Source organism: Triturus cristatus, chromosome 5_1 (assembly GCF_964204655.1).
Source record: "Triturus cristatus chromosome 5_1, aTriCri1.1, whole genome shotgun sequence".
NCBI lineage: Eukaryota > Metazoa > Chordata > Amphibia > Caudata > Salamandridae > Triturus > Triturus cristatus.
In genome coordinates, this window is record NC_140587.1 from 405,092,802 (window position 1) to 405,112,543 (window position 19,742).

Here is a 19,742-nt window from a genome sequence, read left to right on the forward strand (position 1 = left end):
CGCGGTTTCTGTCTGGCACCAGAAGCTGCAGTTTAAACATGTCCGGTGTTCACAGGAGTAACAGCTTAGAAAGTGAATGCAGGCAGGTCCTCTGGGGTTTTTGAGATTGCTGGCCGCTGCACACGCCGGGGTTTCGCAGGAGCAGGTTCGAGGGGAGACAGGCCTGTAGGGCTGAGGCCAAGCGTCGTCCTCTTGTTATCTCTGCACGGCTTCTCCTCCTTCTTTTCTTGTGGTTGCTGGATCTGAGGAAGGAAGGTTCAGGGTGCCCCAAAATACTAAATTTAGGGGCGTTAGAGGTAGGTAAAGGGCAGGGACCAATGGGTCCCTTCCCTGGGGTGGGTACACCCCCTATTCTGCCACTTTCCAGTGGGAGGGGGCCAGGAGCCTGTCCCTGGTTGGCTGGGTCCCCCCATCCTCAAGATGGCGGGAACTCGAGGTTGTGCTTCACCTCACCTCCCCCACCTTAGGGGTGGAGTTGGCAGAGGTGGACACACCTCTCTTCCTCACTTTGTTTTTCCCGCCGGGTCTCCCACCCAAAGTGGGGGGGTTGAACCTGTGGGGACCAGTTGCCGAGTACAGCAAGTGGTGGTGGAGGGGTGAATGATGTATGCCAGGGCAATGGTTTGTGGGCATGGCACACAGGGATGTGTGCCATGTCGACTTTGTTTTGTTCTGCACCCAGACACTCAGCCTGCAATGGCAGTGTGTGTGTGTCAGGGTACAGGGCCTCCATGGGTGGTACAATAAGTGCTGCAGCCATTAGGGGCCTTCTCTGGTCACAGTGCTCTGGGTACCTATGGTACCATTTACCAGGGGCTGACGTGGCCAGAGATGCCATTTGGGTTTTAGGCTTCAATGCAGTTTTAGGGAAGGAACACAGGCCCTGGGTACCTGATTGGCAGGAGTCCAGGGCACACTCAGTCAAAGCACATCAGCAATTCAGGAAAAAGTGGGGGCATACCATGCAAGAAAGGGGGCACTTTCTCACATTATCCTTCCCTCTGGGCAGGACCCTTGAATCGTCCCAACCCTTTCCCTAGGGTACTTACGGGCTTACCTGTGGGTGGCTCTTCCGATTCATCGCGGACAAGATTCAAACCCGAAACCACTTCAACTTCGACAGTCTGGGCTCTTTGGACTTTGTTGGACTTCGCCTGGAACCGAGACTGCATCAGGTTAGACTCCTGCTGCTCCTGGTCCTGCTGTTCTGCAAGTCTACTTTGTCATCTGTTCCTGTGCTTCATCCAGGTTCCTCTCCAGGCCTGTGGGCATTAAGTTAAGCGAAGGAATCTACCTTGGAGTGAAGGAGTCAGTCCCCTGCATCTGCAGGCACCGCAACGAAGCTGACCGGTTTGCTGACCCTGTCTTTCTACGGACTCCGAAAGGCTCAACGACACAGGTGGTGGTTCTGCAACTCTCTCGAGGCCTGCTCTATCCTCTCAGTAATTTTGAGGCCAGTATCTCTCGTCGGAACCGCAGGCACAGAACCCCTGCGCACTTGCCGTTGCCAAGGCTTCTTGACTGCTCATTCCAGAGATCTTCGGGCTACAAGTAGCTCCATCATCTCTTCCTGCCAAGATCTTCGTCATCACCGCATCCTCTGCACCAATGACCTGCATCTTTGTTGAGCTGCTCGAGGTCCTCTTGCAACTCCTGTGCCTTCGGCCTGTGGGTCCTCTTGAGGGTCTTCTTTGCCTTCAGTGGGCTCCCCTGCTAGCTCGGGGCCTGCTCTGGCTTTCCTGCATAGGGGGAGTCATTTGGACCTTGCTGGTCCCAATGTTGCACCTTTTTCGTCTACCACATCTATTGCTGCTACCAAGGCATGCTGGCGCTCCCGCCGGATACTGATCCCCTGGTTCTTGACTTCCGACATGGGACAGCTCGTGGACGGCTCCTGATCTTCCACAGCGTCGCTTGGTACTCACAGCTGCAGTGACAAGGTCACCGTCACCACTCCTGTATCTTCCATCATTGATCTTCCTTTCCTCCTGGTCACTTCCGAGTGGCAAAGACTCAATCCAATCTGATTGCAGGTACTCCTCTTCAAGAATCCATCCTTGGATTCCACTGAACTCTTTCATGTTCTTTTCCAATATCTTCTTTCCTGAAGTCCTCCATTGTTGTCTACGGTGGTTTTCAACATCACTTTGCACCTAATCACCTGGCTTCCCTGGTGTAGGTATCCTGGTTCCTGTGATATCCACGGTTGGGTTGACTCTCCAACCTTGTGTCCTCCACAGGGTATCTTCGGGGTCCACTGGGAAGGGTCTTTTTTTTTTTTTCTTTTTTTTTTTTAAAGAAACTGCTACCACAACTTTCCTATTGACTTATATTGAGTACACAGCTGTGTTTCCACTCTGCACACAGCCTCCGAAAATCCTGTGTACTTACCTTGGGTGGTTCCGTGTGTCACCAGCTCTTCTGAGTCTTCTGGTCCAATACCCGACTTTGGTCGCAGTTCGCATTCCACTTTTTTAGTGTACGGTTTGGTCTCCCCCTGGTGACCACTGTGTATTTGTGCTTACTTACCTGTTTACTTTTGCAAAAAGATCTATTGATGGACGGAATGCAGAACAAATCAAAACATTCACCCCCATTCAAGAGATCTGGGTTGTTTACAGCTGAAGTAGTGTGTGTATTGTGTTAATATCTCCGGGTAGGAGATACACCAATCTGTTAGTGTGTATATTAAATATAACTATTTTTATAACTACACTGTGTAGTTCATTTTCGTTTAACCTACACAATAGGATTAGATCTGGTAAAACAAGCTAACACTCCTTCTGGACTAAGCCTGAAGACTTCTCTTCACAGCTACTGCTTGAGAGCTTTCTATGGTTGTCTTAAGACCATTAAAATCACCATAAGGATCGTTTGGATTGGTGCAGGGTGCCTCACTTAAATACATGTGCACCGTATACTAAGCCAGCCTCCTACACTTTTTGTCTGTGTGTGGGAGGAAGAGGCGGGCTTCAAAGTCTGCCCAGTCTGTTTTGTTAGCATCTGCAGATATCATCTTTAGGAACTGAAATCTTTATCACCTTGTCAACCTTACCATACTTATTCCAATAATGGATATCAAAACAGGTAGCTTTTGTAATGACTCACCATAGCGCTAAACTTGCAGGCATGCATTTTTTAAAATAAAGAAGACTGCAGTATGTGCAAAATGCAAAGTTTGTGTTCTTCCTACTTTACATCGGGCAAAGTAAATTGCAGGTTATCTTATTTCTCCTAGTGTGCGTGGGCTATGCTTAATCTCTTGTCACGATTTAAAGTCATGAGGAAAAAGGTTAAGATAAAGATGTAAGGAAACTGGTAATAATTTTCTCATGGTCTGTTCATACCCTTTTTATTTTAGATTTGATATTGAGAAAGGAGTTTTACTTTAACCACTGTTTACCTTTGCGAAAAACATTAATTTGCATTCTCGTAGGGCTTGCTAACTTGGTTTTCCTCTCTCTATAGGCGAGCCACTTTGCTTAGTGCCCGTCAGGGAATGATGTCTGCACGTGGTGATTTCTTAAATTATGCCCTTTCATTGATGCGTTCTCACAACGATGAACATTCTGATGTTCTTCCAGTTCTGGATGTCTGTTCATTGAAACATGTTGCATATGTTTTCCAAGCCCTTATTTACTGGATCAAAGCAATGAATCAACAGACTACGTTGGACACTCCACAGCTAGAAAGAAAAAGGTATGAAAGCAATTCCTTCCCATCAATTCTGTATGCACTGTAGCTTCATTGTTATTTATAAATATTATGGCAAATAGTTGAATTATCTATAAACTATTTGACACCTCCTTGGATTCAACAACATTGGGCCACAAACGTTGCCATAACAGAGCATATGGTGCGACCCGACACTTTGATGCTAGTTCTAGTCTTTCCCCCCTGCTCTTAAAGGCAGGGACAAGCCAGAACCCACCTCCATTCTTGGTTATCTGGTTTAAAACCCCACTTCAGAATGGGAGGTGGGGAAGGTTGGTGAGAAATTTACAGGTAAATAGAGTATCTGAAAGAAACACGTTAGTTAGATTCCTTACCTTAGAATATCCCCAGGCGTCAGGCTGGATCCGGAAAGATGTTCGTCAGCAATACCCTTGCGCGTCGCTAGGCGTCGTCTGCGGCTCCGCGTCCGTCGTTGGCGTCGTGATCGCCAGGATGACGTCATCGGAGTACTTAGACGCCGCCCTCGCGCGCTGACGGCAGTTCTTCTTTTTTCTGCGCCAATAAGCGCAGATCCGGGAAGAGCATACCCGTTAGTCACTTTTTGACTAAACATTTTAAACTTTTTTGGTTCAACTTTCGAGTCGACCTCGACTTCTGGTACCGGTAGGGATGCCCGGATTCAAGCCGTGCGACACCTGTCACCGACTGATGTCTGTTGCGAATCACCACCATCGGTGTCTCCATTGCCTTGGGGCCGACCATGATGTCGAGTTGTGCCCCGACTGCCGGGCCTTTACCTCGAAGGCTAGGCGGGAGCGGTCCCTCAAGCTCCTCGAGGTCCGGCAGTCTGCTCCGCGCCGCTCGAGGTCTCGGTCGAGGAGGAGGTCGAGGGACCGGTCGCGGAGCCGCAGCCATCATCGCTCGTCCGGTTCGAAGTCCTCGCATTCAGGTAAGTCGAGGCACAGTAAAAAGAAGTCGAAGAGGCAACATCGCTCTTCTGACTCCCCTCGCCGGTCGCACGACTCGGCTGAGGGTTCAGGTGGCACCACCCGCGCGGCTCTGTCGGAGCCGCAGGAGTCTCATCCGACCCCTTACCCTCCGGTCCCCGCAGGTCCGACTGGGAGGCCAAGCGAGCCAGCAGCTCCGGCCCCGGTGCCGTCGTAGACTTCGGTCCCGACGCCGCAGGCCCCCGTGAGATCCAGGCCTAGATCCTGGTCGACGCCGGTTGACCTTACGACCCCTCCGCCGGCGCTGACCCCTATGGTGCCGCCCCCGGCGCCGTCTTCGGATGACGTTGTCCCCAGTTTTAGTCCGGGTTCGGCGTCGGAGCGGCGCCAATGGATGAGCAATCCATCTACCGCCCGGCTCCGTCCTTTCAACCTGTCTACCAGGAGTCTGATGACGGGGACGACTGGGAGGGGTCTGAGGACCCTCTGGCACAGCAGTGCCAGTTTGATCAGGACTGGGCAGAAGAGCTGGGAGATACAGTGGTCTCGACACCTCCCCTGACACTGGCTTCATCTCTCCTCCCTCCGTCGCTCGGAGGAGGGTGCAACCTATTCCGTGGTGCTGCGCAGGGCTGCCGAAGCCCTTTATCTGGAGCTCCCTGGAGTGGCAGTGAGGACTAACCTCCTCACTGAAGTGCTTCAACCGTCAGTAAGCTCTTCGGAGCCTCTACTGCAGTTCAGTGAAGCACTGACTGACGTTCTGATGGCCCTGGTCCAAACCCTCCACAGTCACTCCTGTGGAACGGAATGTGGCCCGGCGCCACCGCCCTGCACCGGGCGACCCCAGCTTTCTGTCGGTGCACCCCACCCCTGAGAACCTGGTTATCCAGGCCTCTACATCCCAGACCGCCTTCCCGTCCGCTCCTCCCGATCGGGAATCCAAAAGGTTGGAACAGTTTGGGAAGAAGCTGTTTTCGTCCCTCAGTTTGCGGTTGCGGTCTAGTAATACCGCGTGCCTTTTGGACCGTTACACCCACTCCTTGTGGGATACGGTGGCGGACGTGCTGCCCCAGTGTCCGAGGGAGGTCCGGACACGGCTCGCCCAGGCTCTTGTTGAGGGGCCGGATGCAGCACGGTACTCGATTCAATGTGGGGGCTAGGTAGGGCGATTGCGACGACGCTGGCGATTCGCTGTCACGCCTGGCTGAGATCCACGAATTTCTCCGGGGTTTGTCCAGAGCACCCTCATGGACATGCCCTTCGATGGCCGTCGCCTTTTTGGTGACAAAGCGGATAGTGCGCTGGAGCGCTGTAAGGACTCCAGTGCTACGGCCAAGTCCTTGGGCCTCTTGGCCCCGCCCCCGCAAACTTCGGTTTTTCGCCCCTTTCGTGGCCAAGGAAGGGGCGCCCCCACACGTCCATCTAGCCACAGGCTGCAGAACCAGCCTCCATGCGGTCGCGGACGTGGATTCCGCCGAGGCGTAGCAGGGGGACAGAGCCGGTCAGCCCACATCTGCCTCAGCAGCATCTGCCTCAAAACCTTCCTAGTCCGACCTTTCAGGCCCATTCCACGCCAGTGGGAGGCAGAGTTCGCCATCACCTGCTCTACTGGCGTACCATCACGTCGGACACGTGGGTGCTGCAAATCGTACGAAGGGGCTACTCCCTCCCCTTCGAGGCGACCCCTCCAGCCATGCCACCGCAGTACCACAGCATGTCGGGGGATCACTTGCAACTTCAGCAGGAGAAAGTTACTGCCCTCTTGGCCAAGGGGGCCATCGAGCGTGTTCCTGGCCCAGAAGTAGGTCGGGGTTGTTACTCTCACTAGTTTCTGGTTCTCAAGAAGGGCAAAGGGGACCTACGCCCTATCTTGGACTTCAGGAGCGTCAACGCCTTCCTCCGGAAGGAGAAGTTCAAGATGCTCACCTTTGCTCAGGTTCTGGCTGCCCTAGACCCTGGAGACTGGATGGTAGCGTTGGACTTGCAGGACGCATATTTCCACATCCCTGTCCTGCCGGCCCACCGGCATTACCTGCGGTTTACGGTAGGCCACGTGCACTTTCAGTTTATCGTGCTCCCCTTCGGCCTCACAAGTGCCCCTCTGGTTTTCACGAAAGTGTTGGCGGTGGTCGCAGCTCATCCGCGCAGATTAGGGGTTCCAGTCTTCCCCTATCTCGACGACTGGTTGTTGAAGGCGGGCTCGCCCGAAGGCAGTCGTCTCCCACTTCCAGACTACAGCCGACCTCCTGCATTTGCTGGGGTTTTCCATCAACATGCCGAAGTCGCACCTGATTCCCTCCCAGAAGCTTCTCTTCATCGGAGCAGTTCTGAACACGGCGCAGTTTTGGGTTTATTCTCCCGAACAGCGAGTCCGGGCCATTCGGGCTATGATTCCGATCTTTCAGCCCTTGTCCTGGGTTTCGGTCAACACAACCTTGAGGCTGCTGGGACTCATGGCCTCCTGCATCCTGCTGACCAACCATGCCAGGTGGCACATGCGGGCTCTGCAGTGGGACCTGAAGTTCCAGTGGGTGCAGCCTCAAGGGAACCTGCCAGACTGCATCCAGATCTCAGAGGGCACTGCACAACAGTTGCAGTGGTGGCTCACGAATCAGCACTGGGTCAGCGGCAGATCCTCTCCCTTCCCCAACCGGAGCACACAGTCGTGACGGATGCGTCCCTCCTGGGATGGGGCGGCCATATCCACTTTCTGGAGCTTCGGGTGATCCTTCTTGCACTGAAGGCATTCCTTCCCTCTGTCAGGGGGAAGATAGTGCAGGTGTTCGCAGACAACACCACCTCCATGTGGTATTGCAACAAACAGGGCGGGGTGGGGTCGTGGATCCTATGTCAGGAGGCTCTACGCCTCTGGACATGGCTGCAACGTCACGGCATTTCCTTGACGGTTCAACACCTGGCGGGTACCTTGAACGCCAGGGCAGACGAACTCAGCCACTGGTGTCTGATGGATCACGAATGGTGTCTTCACTCGGAGGTGGCGCAAGATCTCTTTCAACAGTGGGGAGAGCCTTGGTTAGATATATTTGCCACAGAAGAGAACGCGCAATGTCCGCAGTTCTGCGCGTTGGAATTTTCAAGGCGGCTCTCGCTCGGCGACGGTTTTCGTTGCAAGTGGAGCTGCAGTCTGTTGTACGCCTTTCCACCTATACCTCTTCTACCTAGAGTGCTTAAGAAAATCAGGCACGACCGGGCCCAAGTCATCCTTGTGGCTCCGGACTGGGCTCGAAGAGCTTGGTGTCCCGAGCTACTCAGTATGGGTCTGGATCCCCCTATCCCGACTGCCTCTGCGGGAGGATCTTCTGTCGCAGAAGCGGGGTACGGTTCTCCACCCAAACCTGTCCAGCCTACACCTACATGCGTGGAGATTGAACGGCAACAGCTGATTCCATTTGATTTGCCTCCTGAAGTCTGTGATGTCATTCTGGCAGCCAGGCGTCCGTCCACTAAATCGGTATACTCCTGCAGGTGGAACAAATTTGTGGCATGGTGCAAAGCCAAGACTGTGGACCCCCTTTCTGTCCCTCTTTCTGAGTTCCTTTTGTTCCTTCTTTCTCTGGCCCGGCAGGGCTCTGCTCTGGGCACTATCAAGGGCTACCTTTCGGCCATTTCGGCCTTCCTGAGGCTTCCAGATCAGCCTTCTCTTTTCAAGTCCCCTGTTGTACAGAGATTCTTAAAAGGCATTACGCATATGTTCCCTCCTGTTCCTTTCATAATGCCTCAGTGGGACTTGAAACTTGTTTTGACTTATCTCATGTGCGCTCCCTTTGAGCCGCTTCACAATTGTCCTTTACGTCTTTTGACTTTGAAAACTGCCTTCCTGGTGGCTATCACCTCTGCCAGGAGAGTGAGTGAGCTTCAGGCTCTTTCTTGTAAGCCTCCTTCTCTGTTGGTTCATCCGGACAAGATTATGCTTCGTACTCGTCCTTCCTTCTTGCCAAAGGTTGTCACTGCCTTCCACATCGGGCAGACTATCACCTTGCCCACTTTCTTTCCGCCTCCACACCCTTCCAGAGAGGAAGAGAGGCTCCACCGTCTGGACCCAAAACGTGCGCTCTCCTTTTACCTGAATCGCACACAAGCATTCCGGGTGGATGACCAGCTCTTTGTTGGCTACGCAGGCGCCAAGAATGGCCGGGCTGTTCACAAGAGGACTATCTCCCGCTTGGTCGTCTTGTGTATCAAGGCCTGTTATTCTATGGCTAAAAAGGAACCTCCGGAAGGGCTGCGTGCCTATTCTACCAGGGCAACAGCAGCTACTACTGCATTGGGACGTGGTGTCCCCTCTGCAGGACATCTACAGGCTGCCACGTGGGCTTCGCTGCACACTTTTACAAAGCATTATTGCCTTGACAGTCCGGTCCGGAGATACTGCTTCTTTGGCCATTCTGTACTCCATGACTTTCTGGTGTAATCTTGTTCGCAGACCCCCCACAGGGGTTGATATTGCTGGGGTATCTATTCTAAGGTACGGAATCTATCACTAACTTGTCTCTTTCAGATGCACAAGTTACTACTTGTGTAACGATATATCTGTAAAAGACATTAGTTAGTGATAGATTCCTTACCGCCCCGCCCATCCTCCCCTTTCTGCAAACTGATTTCTAGGGTTAAGGTCATCCTTTCGGGCCCTAGTTTCTATGCACCAATGGTCAGTATCTTACATGGCTCTGCATTCCTGTTGTGGAAAGTTGTGTACAGAACTGACGTCCGCGCGCATGGGCGCGTCTAAGTAGCTCCAGTGACGTCATCTCGGCGAATACGACGCCAGCGACGCACGCGGAGCCGTACGACGACGCCTATCGACGCGCAGGGGTACTGCTGACGAAAGCTTCCCGGATCCAGTCTGACGCCTGGGGATATTCTAAGGTAAGGAATCTATCACTAACTAATGTCTCTTACAGCTATATCGTTACACAAGTAGTAACTTGTGCACCTGATCCCAGACCACTCATGCTTGCTCAGTTGCGAAATTCCTGGGCAGGATGTGTTCTTTTAGACGCAAAGCACTGACAGTGTAATTATGTGCTGACTAGACTTTTTGTGTTTCACTTTATATCTTGTACCTTTGTTCTATTTTATAATTTGTAGTGTAGTCCTCGTTTATCGTATGATGTTCCCTGTTGCACTTTATTTGCTGACTGTAGTCGCACTCGTTTGACAAGTCTACGATACTTATGAATGCCGAGGTGCCTAACAATGACGTGGCGATTTTGATTAATGTTACAACTTGCTGATTGAAGACCTATTGTCACCCTAATGTGAAACTACATGTTTCGTTAAAGTTGCTCAATTTTGTATTAGTATTAATGAGCTTTTCTGTTTTTATGGAGAGCATGGTTTTAAGAAATAGCTGCTACAATTATGAATTTTCTGAAACTTTTTACATGTTAAATTGTCTTTTTATATGATTTTAATATTGTTGTTTTTATGGTTTAGGTGCCATTCTGGACATGGTAGTTTCAAGCCTTTCCCACAGAAAAGAGAGTCCAGGACATTTAGGCTAAGATCCTGATCTTTCAGCCTCTTTTCTTGGTTTCAGTGAGGTCAACTCTGAGGCTGAAAGGACTGATTGCCTCCTGCAATCTGCTGGTCAAGTAGATCAGAAGACCTATTTGAGCTCTGCAGTCTGATCTAATTCTCAGTCGCCCCGATACCAAGGGCACTTCTCTGATCACGTTCAGACTTCAGAGGAGACTGCAAAAGACCTGTGGTGGTGATTACAGCCCATGATTGGGTCAGCTGCTTTCTACCCTTCAATAGTGTCCTCGGGGTTCCAGTCTTGTGACTGCGTGTCCACTTTATGACCTGATCACGCAGGCATCATTCTCATTCGACGTCCAGAGACAAGTCTCGGCAAATGCGGTCAAAGTCTCTGCGCCTACCGTTGGTCCCCGCTCTTCTGTTGAAGTGTTGGGGCATGAGTCCGCCTCTCGTCTCCCCACCTATCCTGAGGCCAGAGCATCTTTGACCCAAATGAGACAATATAATCAATCTCTTCATTCTATTTTGGGTCATCATCTCCCTCTGTCGCTCCCTTGGGCCCTACGGAAGTGCATGAGGTCATGCCTATGCCCCCTGCAAGCGGGTTCACTCTCTGCTTCAGGTCGACCTCTTGTGTCTGACACCTTAGTGACGGTGGTGTACTGCCTGTCGAGGCTACCACCTTCGGCTCCTGCTTCTGGTCTTGGGACTCCAATGTCTGCATTGGGCTTGTCTGCCGGCTCCAATGGTGGGTCCGTGAACGACGATCGATTGCTCCTTCTCACGGCGACTGACTCAGACTCCCTTCGTCTGGCTTTCCTTCTGAGGACCATTGTTGTGGAAGTACTACAGATGATGTGGTGGGTCGACCTCCCATTTCGGACACTGTTCCACCCCCTATGCAGTCTAGCTCATTACTTGAATTGGATGACGCCAGTGGCTTTGAATCTTCTCCAGCCTCCTGTCTCCTCCTGATTTGGCTACAGAGGCAAGTTCTGCTCTAGCGGACATCCTCAGTCGAGTTTCAGTTGTACTGGATTTACAACGTCCTTCTATGGAATTGCCAACAGACCCTTTACTTGGGGCTCTACATCCTGACCAGTCTAATGCAGAGCCTGTACTTCCTTATAGTGATTGTCTTTTCGATATCCTGATGGGTGCTTGATCTAAACCTGAAACAGTGCTTCCTGTTGATCACTCTGTTTCTCAAAGGCATCTCCCGGCGCTGGAGGATCCCTCTTATTTCTTTAGACATCCCTCTAGTCAGAGCTTTGTGGTATAGGCTGCTTTAGCCACTCATATTATTGAATTTATCTCTCCTGTGCCCCTGCAAAGAGAAGCCAGGAAAATTGTCACTTGTGGTAGGCGTATTGTCTCTTCTTCCAGCCCTACCCTGTGATCTGTGAACATTTCTTGTGTTCTTGCTCGCTTCTCCCACAGATTGTGGTAACTCCTCTTGCCCTCCCTTCCGTAAGAAGCCTGGAATGCTCTTGTTTCATCGGTATGAGATGGGCAACAAGCAGCCACACTTCGCATCATCTGTGATGTGGATACCATCTAATAGAGACATCTAGCCGCAGATTCCTTAACTTAGAATTATCCCCAGGCGTCAGACTGGATCCGGAAAATTTTTTGCAGCAGCACCTCTGCGCGCCGGGGAACGGCACCACATGACCCGGCCCTGATGCCGCCCACGGACGTGACGTCAGCGTGATCATATAAGTCCCTCCCGGCACGCTGACGTCAGTTTTGCAGTGTGAATCTTTCTGGATTCACTATGCTGTGCATTATTCCGCGGTCTGGTGGTTGGGTCCGGAATCGTAGTCTTTATTCTTCTTCTTTTTTTTTTTGTAGCCTAGGCGGGCGTCGACGTCCCACCATTTGGTGTACCTCTTGTGACGTCGGCACGCTTCCTGCGGAAGCTCCCACCTCCGGGCGCCATCTTCAGATTCTTTTTTCCACCGTTTGGTCTTCATCGTCACCGTGAAGCTCCAGAGTTTTTGGGAAGAAAAGAAGAAAAAGCACGAGTTTCATCGAAGAAGAAGTTGAGGAAGACTACAGAAAGGAAGATCAACAAGCCGGGACGACGAAGAAGGAGTAGAACCTCGAGATCTTCGACGTCCAACGGCGAATGCGCACTCAGGGACACTGAGTGCAGGAATGGACAAGACACCCTTTAAATTCTGCCGTAACTGCCACCATAAATACGTGCAGAAGGACCAACACCCGGTCTGCAATCTTTGCCTGCCAGTCGACCACAAGAGGAAAGACTGCAACGCCTGTTTTGCCTTCACACCGAAGACACTCCGGGTTAGAGAGCTACAGAGGAGAGCCAATTACAACATGCAGGGCAAGGGACAGGCCCCGTCGCTGTACGAACTGGGCCTCTCCACCGACGATGAAGACAACGTCGCCGAGGGACTGTGAGAAGTTGGCCTGATGTATGATGTCACTAGTTCTAGTGTACACCTTATATCAGTCCAAACAACCCTTATGGTGATTGGTTGTAAAGTCAACCTTATAGACCAGCTATCCTAGTGGTAGCATGGACAAGAGCAGTCTTAGGCTAAACTCTGAATGGCATATGAAGCCAGCTGTGATACCATATATATTCCCTTGAATACCAAATGAAAGGACACCACAACAGATATATATATATAAAATAAAGTGTATTTATTCTAGTCAAACCCTCAGCACTCTTTATGAGATTAGAGGGAAGTACAACACAGTCTTATTTAAGCATACATTAAGTCACACAGGTAAGTAATGCAGTTAGGCCCTAGGGGCCACGCAAACTATATACTAAAGAAGTGGTATAAGGACCACTGTCACGGAAATAGGATAGGCCTAGGCCTAGGGAATCGCTGGGGCTACACTACACTAGCAACAGTTAGGAAGTGGGAGGCCCACGGGATTCAGGTGCAGAGTGGAAACACTCAAGCGTAATGCGTATAGTCGATTGAAATAGTACAGTTTAGAAATAAACAGTTTAAGGACACTTCTGAAGCAGCTAGAGAGTCGAGACTCGGAAACTAGACCCTAGGATAGTCACTACCCTTGTGAGCACCGAAGTACCCAAGTTACTTAGCCCACGGACTGCGGGTGCATAGGTGTGAACTTGCGTCGGGTTTCGTCGTGGACTTCTATGGATGCCTGAAGGAAAGTTGCTGACAGGCAGTCAGTGAAGAGTGTCCGGTGGATCCCAAGGCTGGGATCAAGAAGAGAGGAGACCTGCAAGCAGAAGGGACAGAGTCAAGGTCACTAGCCAGTGACCACGTGGAACCAGGAAGGAACCAGGCGATGTCGTGAAGATTGCAGGTGAAGGTGAAGCTTGTCGTTGCAGCCACGGGGACCAGGAGACGTCGAGGACGACCAGGACCAGGAGGCGAGCTGTCCCACGAAGGCTCTTGCTGTCGGCGGCGTCGAAGTCGAACTAGGACTCACCAAGCCTTGGCAAGCGGAACCCACGAAGAACGGAGGACTTGCTTCTGGTGCAGACCAGGAAGGTCTGGGGTGCTTCTCTTTTGCAAGGAAGCGGGAGCCAGTCTGGAGGAGCCAAACCAGCAGTGAAGATTTCGGGATGCGTCATCACAGAGGCCACTAGCCAACGGCAAACAACCGGACAGGCGCGGCAAGCAGGAAAATGCAGAAGGGCCCCACGCAGGACTCGTGGAGTGTGGGGGGCTGATCTTCGGTGCAGATGGTGCTTGGGGTTGAGGCTTCTCAATCCCCGGTGCACAACTTCGAGGGTGCCTCAGAAGCTGCGCTGGAAGATACTAGCCACTTTTCCCAGGTAGCCGGTCCCACGTCTCTCGTCGCCTCCACGGATCTCAGCTTGGCTGTGGATGTGGATCAGGGTCGGAGAAGTCTGGAAGTCAAGGCTCTGGTCGGGCTCTGCAGTCGGTCCCTCGTAGAACTTCAGCAAAGCAAAGGGTAGTCTCTTGATGGTGCCTGTTTGCACAGGGTAGCCACTCCTTGGCCACAAGGGAGATTCTTCAGTCTTCTTCTTTCGTCGAATGTCGAAGGTCCAGAGTTTCTGTTCAAGTTGCAGGTTCAGGATAATCTAATCTCCTTGGGCCCAGCTACCACTCTTATCCAAATCTGGGGGGCTGGGTTACCTGCTAGGTCACGCCTTATGGGTGGGACCTGGGAGGGGGGTGGTTACACCCCCTTCCCTTTGTCCAGTTTCGCGCCAGGACTGGGGCTGGAGTGCCCCAGCACCGGTTTGAACTGGACTATGCACGGGACACCTTGTGTGCCCCAGGCATGTCTCATTCTTTTCATCCCTCCCTGCCCCAATACACTAAGGCCTGTCTGGGGTGGTGCTCGCACCTCCCAAGGCAGGAAACCTATTGTCCAGGCCTCCCTGGCTGGGATCACTCCCAGCTGCAGGAGGTCAGACTTGTGTCGTGGCAGCAGCATCCATTTTGTGATGCTGAGGCTTTGGTTAGAGTTAAACAGCAAAGTAGGATTTTAACATGTCTCTCCCTCTAGAAGGGAGGGATAATATCCTCATCACCAGAAATGGTATGGGGGTATTATTCCAAAGTGTTGGACACCTTACACGACATGTTTTGATAAAGCCAAACCATAGTTACCATAACCGTTTAAGATTATAAGGCACTTTAAGAGTATATGGTAGGCTATATCATAGAACAGCTATAAGGACTTGGTTCCGAAAGCTGCAGACAGGCTCAGCTCATGCTAGAGCACCATCTCACATGTTACCAAGCACTCTGCCTCCAGGATTGTTAAGGCCTGCCATAGGAGTGACTGATAGGTACACATGTGTCTATATGTAAGTTAGGTATAGGAATACTACACCTAAGCAAGGAGTGATTACACAACCTTGCCCCAGCTGAGGGATCAGCCAGTTGTGTCATAATGGAAGGCCAGGCCAGGGGTGGCATAATACATGCTGCAGCCCCTGGTAGGCCTAGGGTACACCTATGCCCTGGGTACCTAAGGTACACTGTACAGGGGCCAATAAGGTGATCCTATCCAAATGGGTTATGCACCTAAAGTACATAGTATCAATTTAGAGAGAGAACAGCAGGGCTGTGGGTCTGATCAGCAGGCCCACAGCCACATCTAAGTCGAAAACCAGTAAAGCAAAAGCAAAAAGTGGGGGTGAACATAGAAAGCAGACCCTACTCTCCTACAGGGACCAGATGACTTCAGTCGCAGAGTCCGATAAGAAAACGTCTGATAAGGTAGGAGAGACGTCGAACACTAAACCCTCGACAGGGCCCCGAAAGCCTAAGTCAGACTCTCGAAAAACAGAGTCAAAGTCCTCGAAAGGAGCACCGGCGCCGAAAATTTCGACGACCGCAGCTGCATCCATGGACGAAAGGCTCGGCGGATCCTTCGAAAAGGACTCCCAGGTGGCGAAGACCGGCAAAAAGCCACGGTCGTCGAAGCAAGGCCAAGAACTCGCGTCGACGCCGGCTCCGGCGAAAAGACCCGCGCTCTACGCCGAACAGGCCTCAGAGCTGGAAAAGAAGAAGAGGAGGCTCGAGGCAGAAATGGAGAGCATCCTACAAAGGAAAAAGGAGTTCGACGAAAAAATGAAAAAATTCACGATTCCCACGAAACCACCGTCGGTCATCATAGACGTCGAGGAACAGGAAAAGTTTGACGCCGAAGAACTGTCAAAAACTCCTGGAGAAGAAGAAGAGAACCTATACTATGAGGGAGAGGAAGATGATGACCAACAATCAAACTACGGCTCGGCGCCGTCGACGACACAGGACCTGGAGTGGCAAGACCTCGATGCCGAAAACCCGGAAGAGCCTGTGGAGACTTACCCTTCGAGGCCTTCGTCGCCAGATGACATTGGGGCCTACAATATGGTCATCAAAAGTGCAGCTGCAGCTTTTGGGATCAAGCTGGAGGAAGAAAAGCCTAAAGCAGACTTTTTACTGGAAACACTGCTCCCCATCCAAACGAGCAGCCAGTTCCTCCCCATGCTCCAAAGTGTCATGAACCAGGGAAAGGAGGCGTTCAAGGACCCAGCAACATGCAGGTCCATCACACCTAGGACGGAGAAGAAGTATAAGCACTCCTCACAGGACCCTTCCTACATCAAGGGATCCGTCACAGCGGACTCCATCATTGCGTCAACTGCCAGGAAAAGGGCTAATGTCCCGCCAACCTCTGGCCCACCACCAGACAAGGAAAGCAGGAGGATGGACCTGACTGGGAGGAAGATTGAAAGAAACGCGGCGATGCACTGGCCCATGGCGAACTCCAATGCCCTACTGAACAGACACCAATACCAACATTGGGACAAAATGGGGCAGCTAATCAAGCACCTCCCCAAACAATACCAGCAAAGAGCCTCGCACCTGGTGGAGGAAGGGAAGAATATCGCAAATTCTTGCCTTAAAATGGCCTTAGATGGAGCCGAAACATCAAGCAGGTTGATGGCAATAGGGATAACGGAAAGAAGGCAGGCCTGGCTCAGGATCTCAGGCTTCAAGCAGGAAGTCCAGAACAACATCCTGAACACTCCTTTCAACGGGCAAACGCTGTTCGGAGCCCCGGTGGATGAAAAACTCAACCAGCTCAAAAAGGAGAACTAAACAGCAAGGTCCATGGGGGGCCCTGCAATTCAGAGGGATGAGAAGAGGTACCCCGACACTGAGACCATACGGAAGGGGCGGAAACCAGCCAGGAACGTCACACCAGACATTCCAGCAGGGCCACCAGGGTGACAATCACGGCCAGCAGGGGCAGCAGAAACAAAATGGCAGTACCAGCCTCGGGGCCAGTCCTTTCGCAGTAGGGGGAGCGGACGTGGGCAAAGACGAAGAGGGGGAGAACAACCCGCCTCAAAGTGACTCCGCCCGGCGAAGCGTGCTCACCCACAAGATCCCTCCGAGGGGAGAGCACAAAAACTTCAACAAGAGAGGGTTACACAGACCAAACGCCAACGAGCATGCAACACCAGTAGGCGGCAGGCTGAGACGTTTCCTTCAGGAATGGAAAAAGATAACAGATACTCAACATCATACAGTTTGGATACTGCATAGAGTTGGAAAAGAAACCACTGAACAGGAAACCAAAGAGAAGGGAACACTCAGGACAGGAGCTAGTGCAACTCGTAGAGGAAGCACAAGAGCTACTCCAAAAGGAGACCATAGAACCAGTACTGTTCAAAGAAAGGAACAAGGGAGTGTACTCAAACTACTTCCTGGTACCAAAGGTGGACAAAACACTAAGACCCATCCTGGATCTACGGTTCCTAAACAAGTACATAAGAACACAAAAACTAAAAATGACGTCCCTACAAGAGGTACTCCCTCAGATGAGAGACGGAGACTTCATGTCCACAGTGGATCTCAAAGATGCCTACCTGCACATTCCAATTAACAGGCAGCACAAACATCTGTTAAGATTTACCATCAACAAAGATCACTACCAGTTCACAACCATGGCATTCGGACTAAAGTCCGCACCAAGGGTTTTCACAAAATGCCTTGCAGGAGTGGCGGCGTACCTGCGGAGGGAATGGATTCATGTATACCCTTCTCTCGACGACTGGCTAATAAAAGCAAGTTCACGCGAAAGATGCGAGGAACACGCACAGCGGGTCACAAGGACGCTAACAAAGCTGGGATTCTCCATACACTGGGGGAAATCCTCAATGGAACCGGAACAGGTGTAGATCTTACTGGGGGCACAGATCAACACCATACAGAAAACGGTGATCCCCAGCGACAAGAGAACACTGGCCCCTCTGAGGGAGACGCGCCTCTACCAGAAGGGGCGAGCTCTGACAGTGAGGACAGCAAGCAAGATCATGGGGATGATGGCGTCATGCATTCACCTAGTCCCCAATGTACGCCTACACATGAGACCATTCCAGGAATGGCTGCAACAACAATGGTCACAAGCAACCGGAAGTTGGGAGGATCTAGTGGTTGTAACGCACACAGTGCAAGAAGAGATAGCGTGGTGGAACAAGGAGAACATAACAATAGGGAAGCCCTTGACACCACCAAGCCCAACGGTGACCATCACCACAGACGCATCCCAGATAGGATGGGGAGCACATATGAACAAGCTCAGAGTGAGGGGTCTGTGGACTCCAGCAGATGCGGTCAGACACATCAACTACCTGGAATTGAAGACCGTATTCCTAGCCCTGAAGGCCTTCCAGATAAAACTGTACAACCAGAAGGTGTTGATACAAACAGACAACACGACAACGATGTTCTACATCAACAAGCAGGGAGGAACACAATCATTCCCTCTATCCAACCTGGCTCAGGAGATTTGGAGATGGGCCATCCCACTCAAAATAAACCTGCTGGCCATACACCTACCAGGGAAGGACAATGTGGAAGCAGACTGGTTCAGCAGGCAGACTTCAGCATCTCACGAGTGGGAGCTCAATGGACAGGAAACGCAAATGCTATTCAGATGGTGGAGTACACCGACGATAGACCTGTTTGCAACACACCTGAATGCAAAATGCCAAAACTTCGCATCCAGGCAACCAGAGAAACAATCCCAGGGGTATGCCCTATGGATAAGCTGGTCAAAAACATTTGCCTACGCTTTTCCCCCAATACCACTGATACCCAGGGTACTCAACAAGTGCAATATCAGCAACATGACACTGATCCTAGTAGCACCACAGTGGGTGAGACAGACCTGGTACTCACAAATAATGGAAATGGCACAGGGGCCACCCCACAAGTTCACAAAAAGGAAAGACTTACTCTCCATGCAAAACGGAGAAGTTCTACACCCAGAGCCAGAGAGCCTCAGCCTAGCGGCATGGATCCTGAAGACATAGAGTTCGCACACCTTAAGCTACCACAAAGCACCATGTGAGTGCTCCGGGAGGCAAGGAGACCAACGACACGAAAATGCTATGGGGAGAAATGGAAGAGGTTCACACAATGGTGCAGCAAAAAGAAACTGCAGAACAAGTTGACAAAGGAATCGACTGTGCTTATCTACCTCACACACCTACTAAAGGCTACACTATGTTCATCCTCGCTAAGGGTACACCTAGCAGCGATTGTAGCTTACACACGAGTTGAGACGGGGGAAAGTTTCTTTACATCACGAGTAGTAAAGAGATTCCTTGAAGGGGCGAAAAGGATAGTGCCACCAAAGAGGATGCCGCCGCCGGCATGGAACCTCAACATAGTCCTGACGGAACTTATGAAGGCACCCTTTGAGCCCATCCACAAGGCCTCACTTCAAATGCTGACCATGAAGACAGCCTTTCTGGTGGCAATAACCTCGCTGCGCAGAGTAAGCGAGCTGCAAGCACTAACACTGCAAGAGCCTTACATCCAAATACACAAGGACAGGGTCGTAATGAGAACGGACCCACACTTCATGCCGAAGGTGGTGTCGGCATTCCATATGAACCAGACAATTCAAATACCGAGCTCCTTTCTCAACCCAGCCACAAGCGCAGAAAGGGCGCTGCACACTCTAGACGCAAGAACGGCGGTGATGCACTACATCAAGAGAACCAAGGAGCACAGGAAAACAAAGCAGTTTTTTGTGTCCTTCTCAACCAGCTTCCTGGGTAGACCAGTAACAAAAAGCACCATCGCTCGATGGATCGCACTGACGATACAATTCTGCCAC

The 19,742-nt window shown here is 51.5% G+C and overlaps 1 protein-coding gene across 15 annotated transcripts in view; it reads left to right on the forward strand.

The window, feature by feature from the left end:
• Positions 1-19,742, forward strand: part of UBR5 (ubiquitin protein ligase E3 component n-recognin 5) — a 2,036,132-nt gene that overhangs the window by 1,386,116 nt on the left and 630,274 nt on the right. For all 15 annotated transcript variants that reach the window (XM_085605144.1, XM_085605147.1, XM_085605145.1 and 12 more), the window contains one exon: positions 3,469-3,699. In XM_085605144.1, coding sequence (XP_085461270.1) covers positions 3,469-3,699 — 231 coding nt within the window. The remainder of the gene's footprint in view (positions 1-3,468; positions 3,700-19,742) is intronic.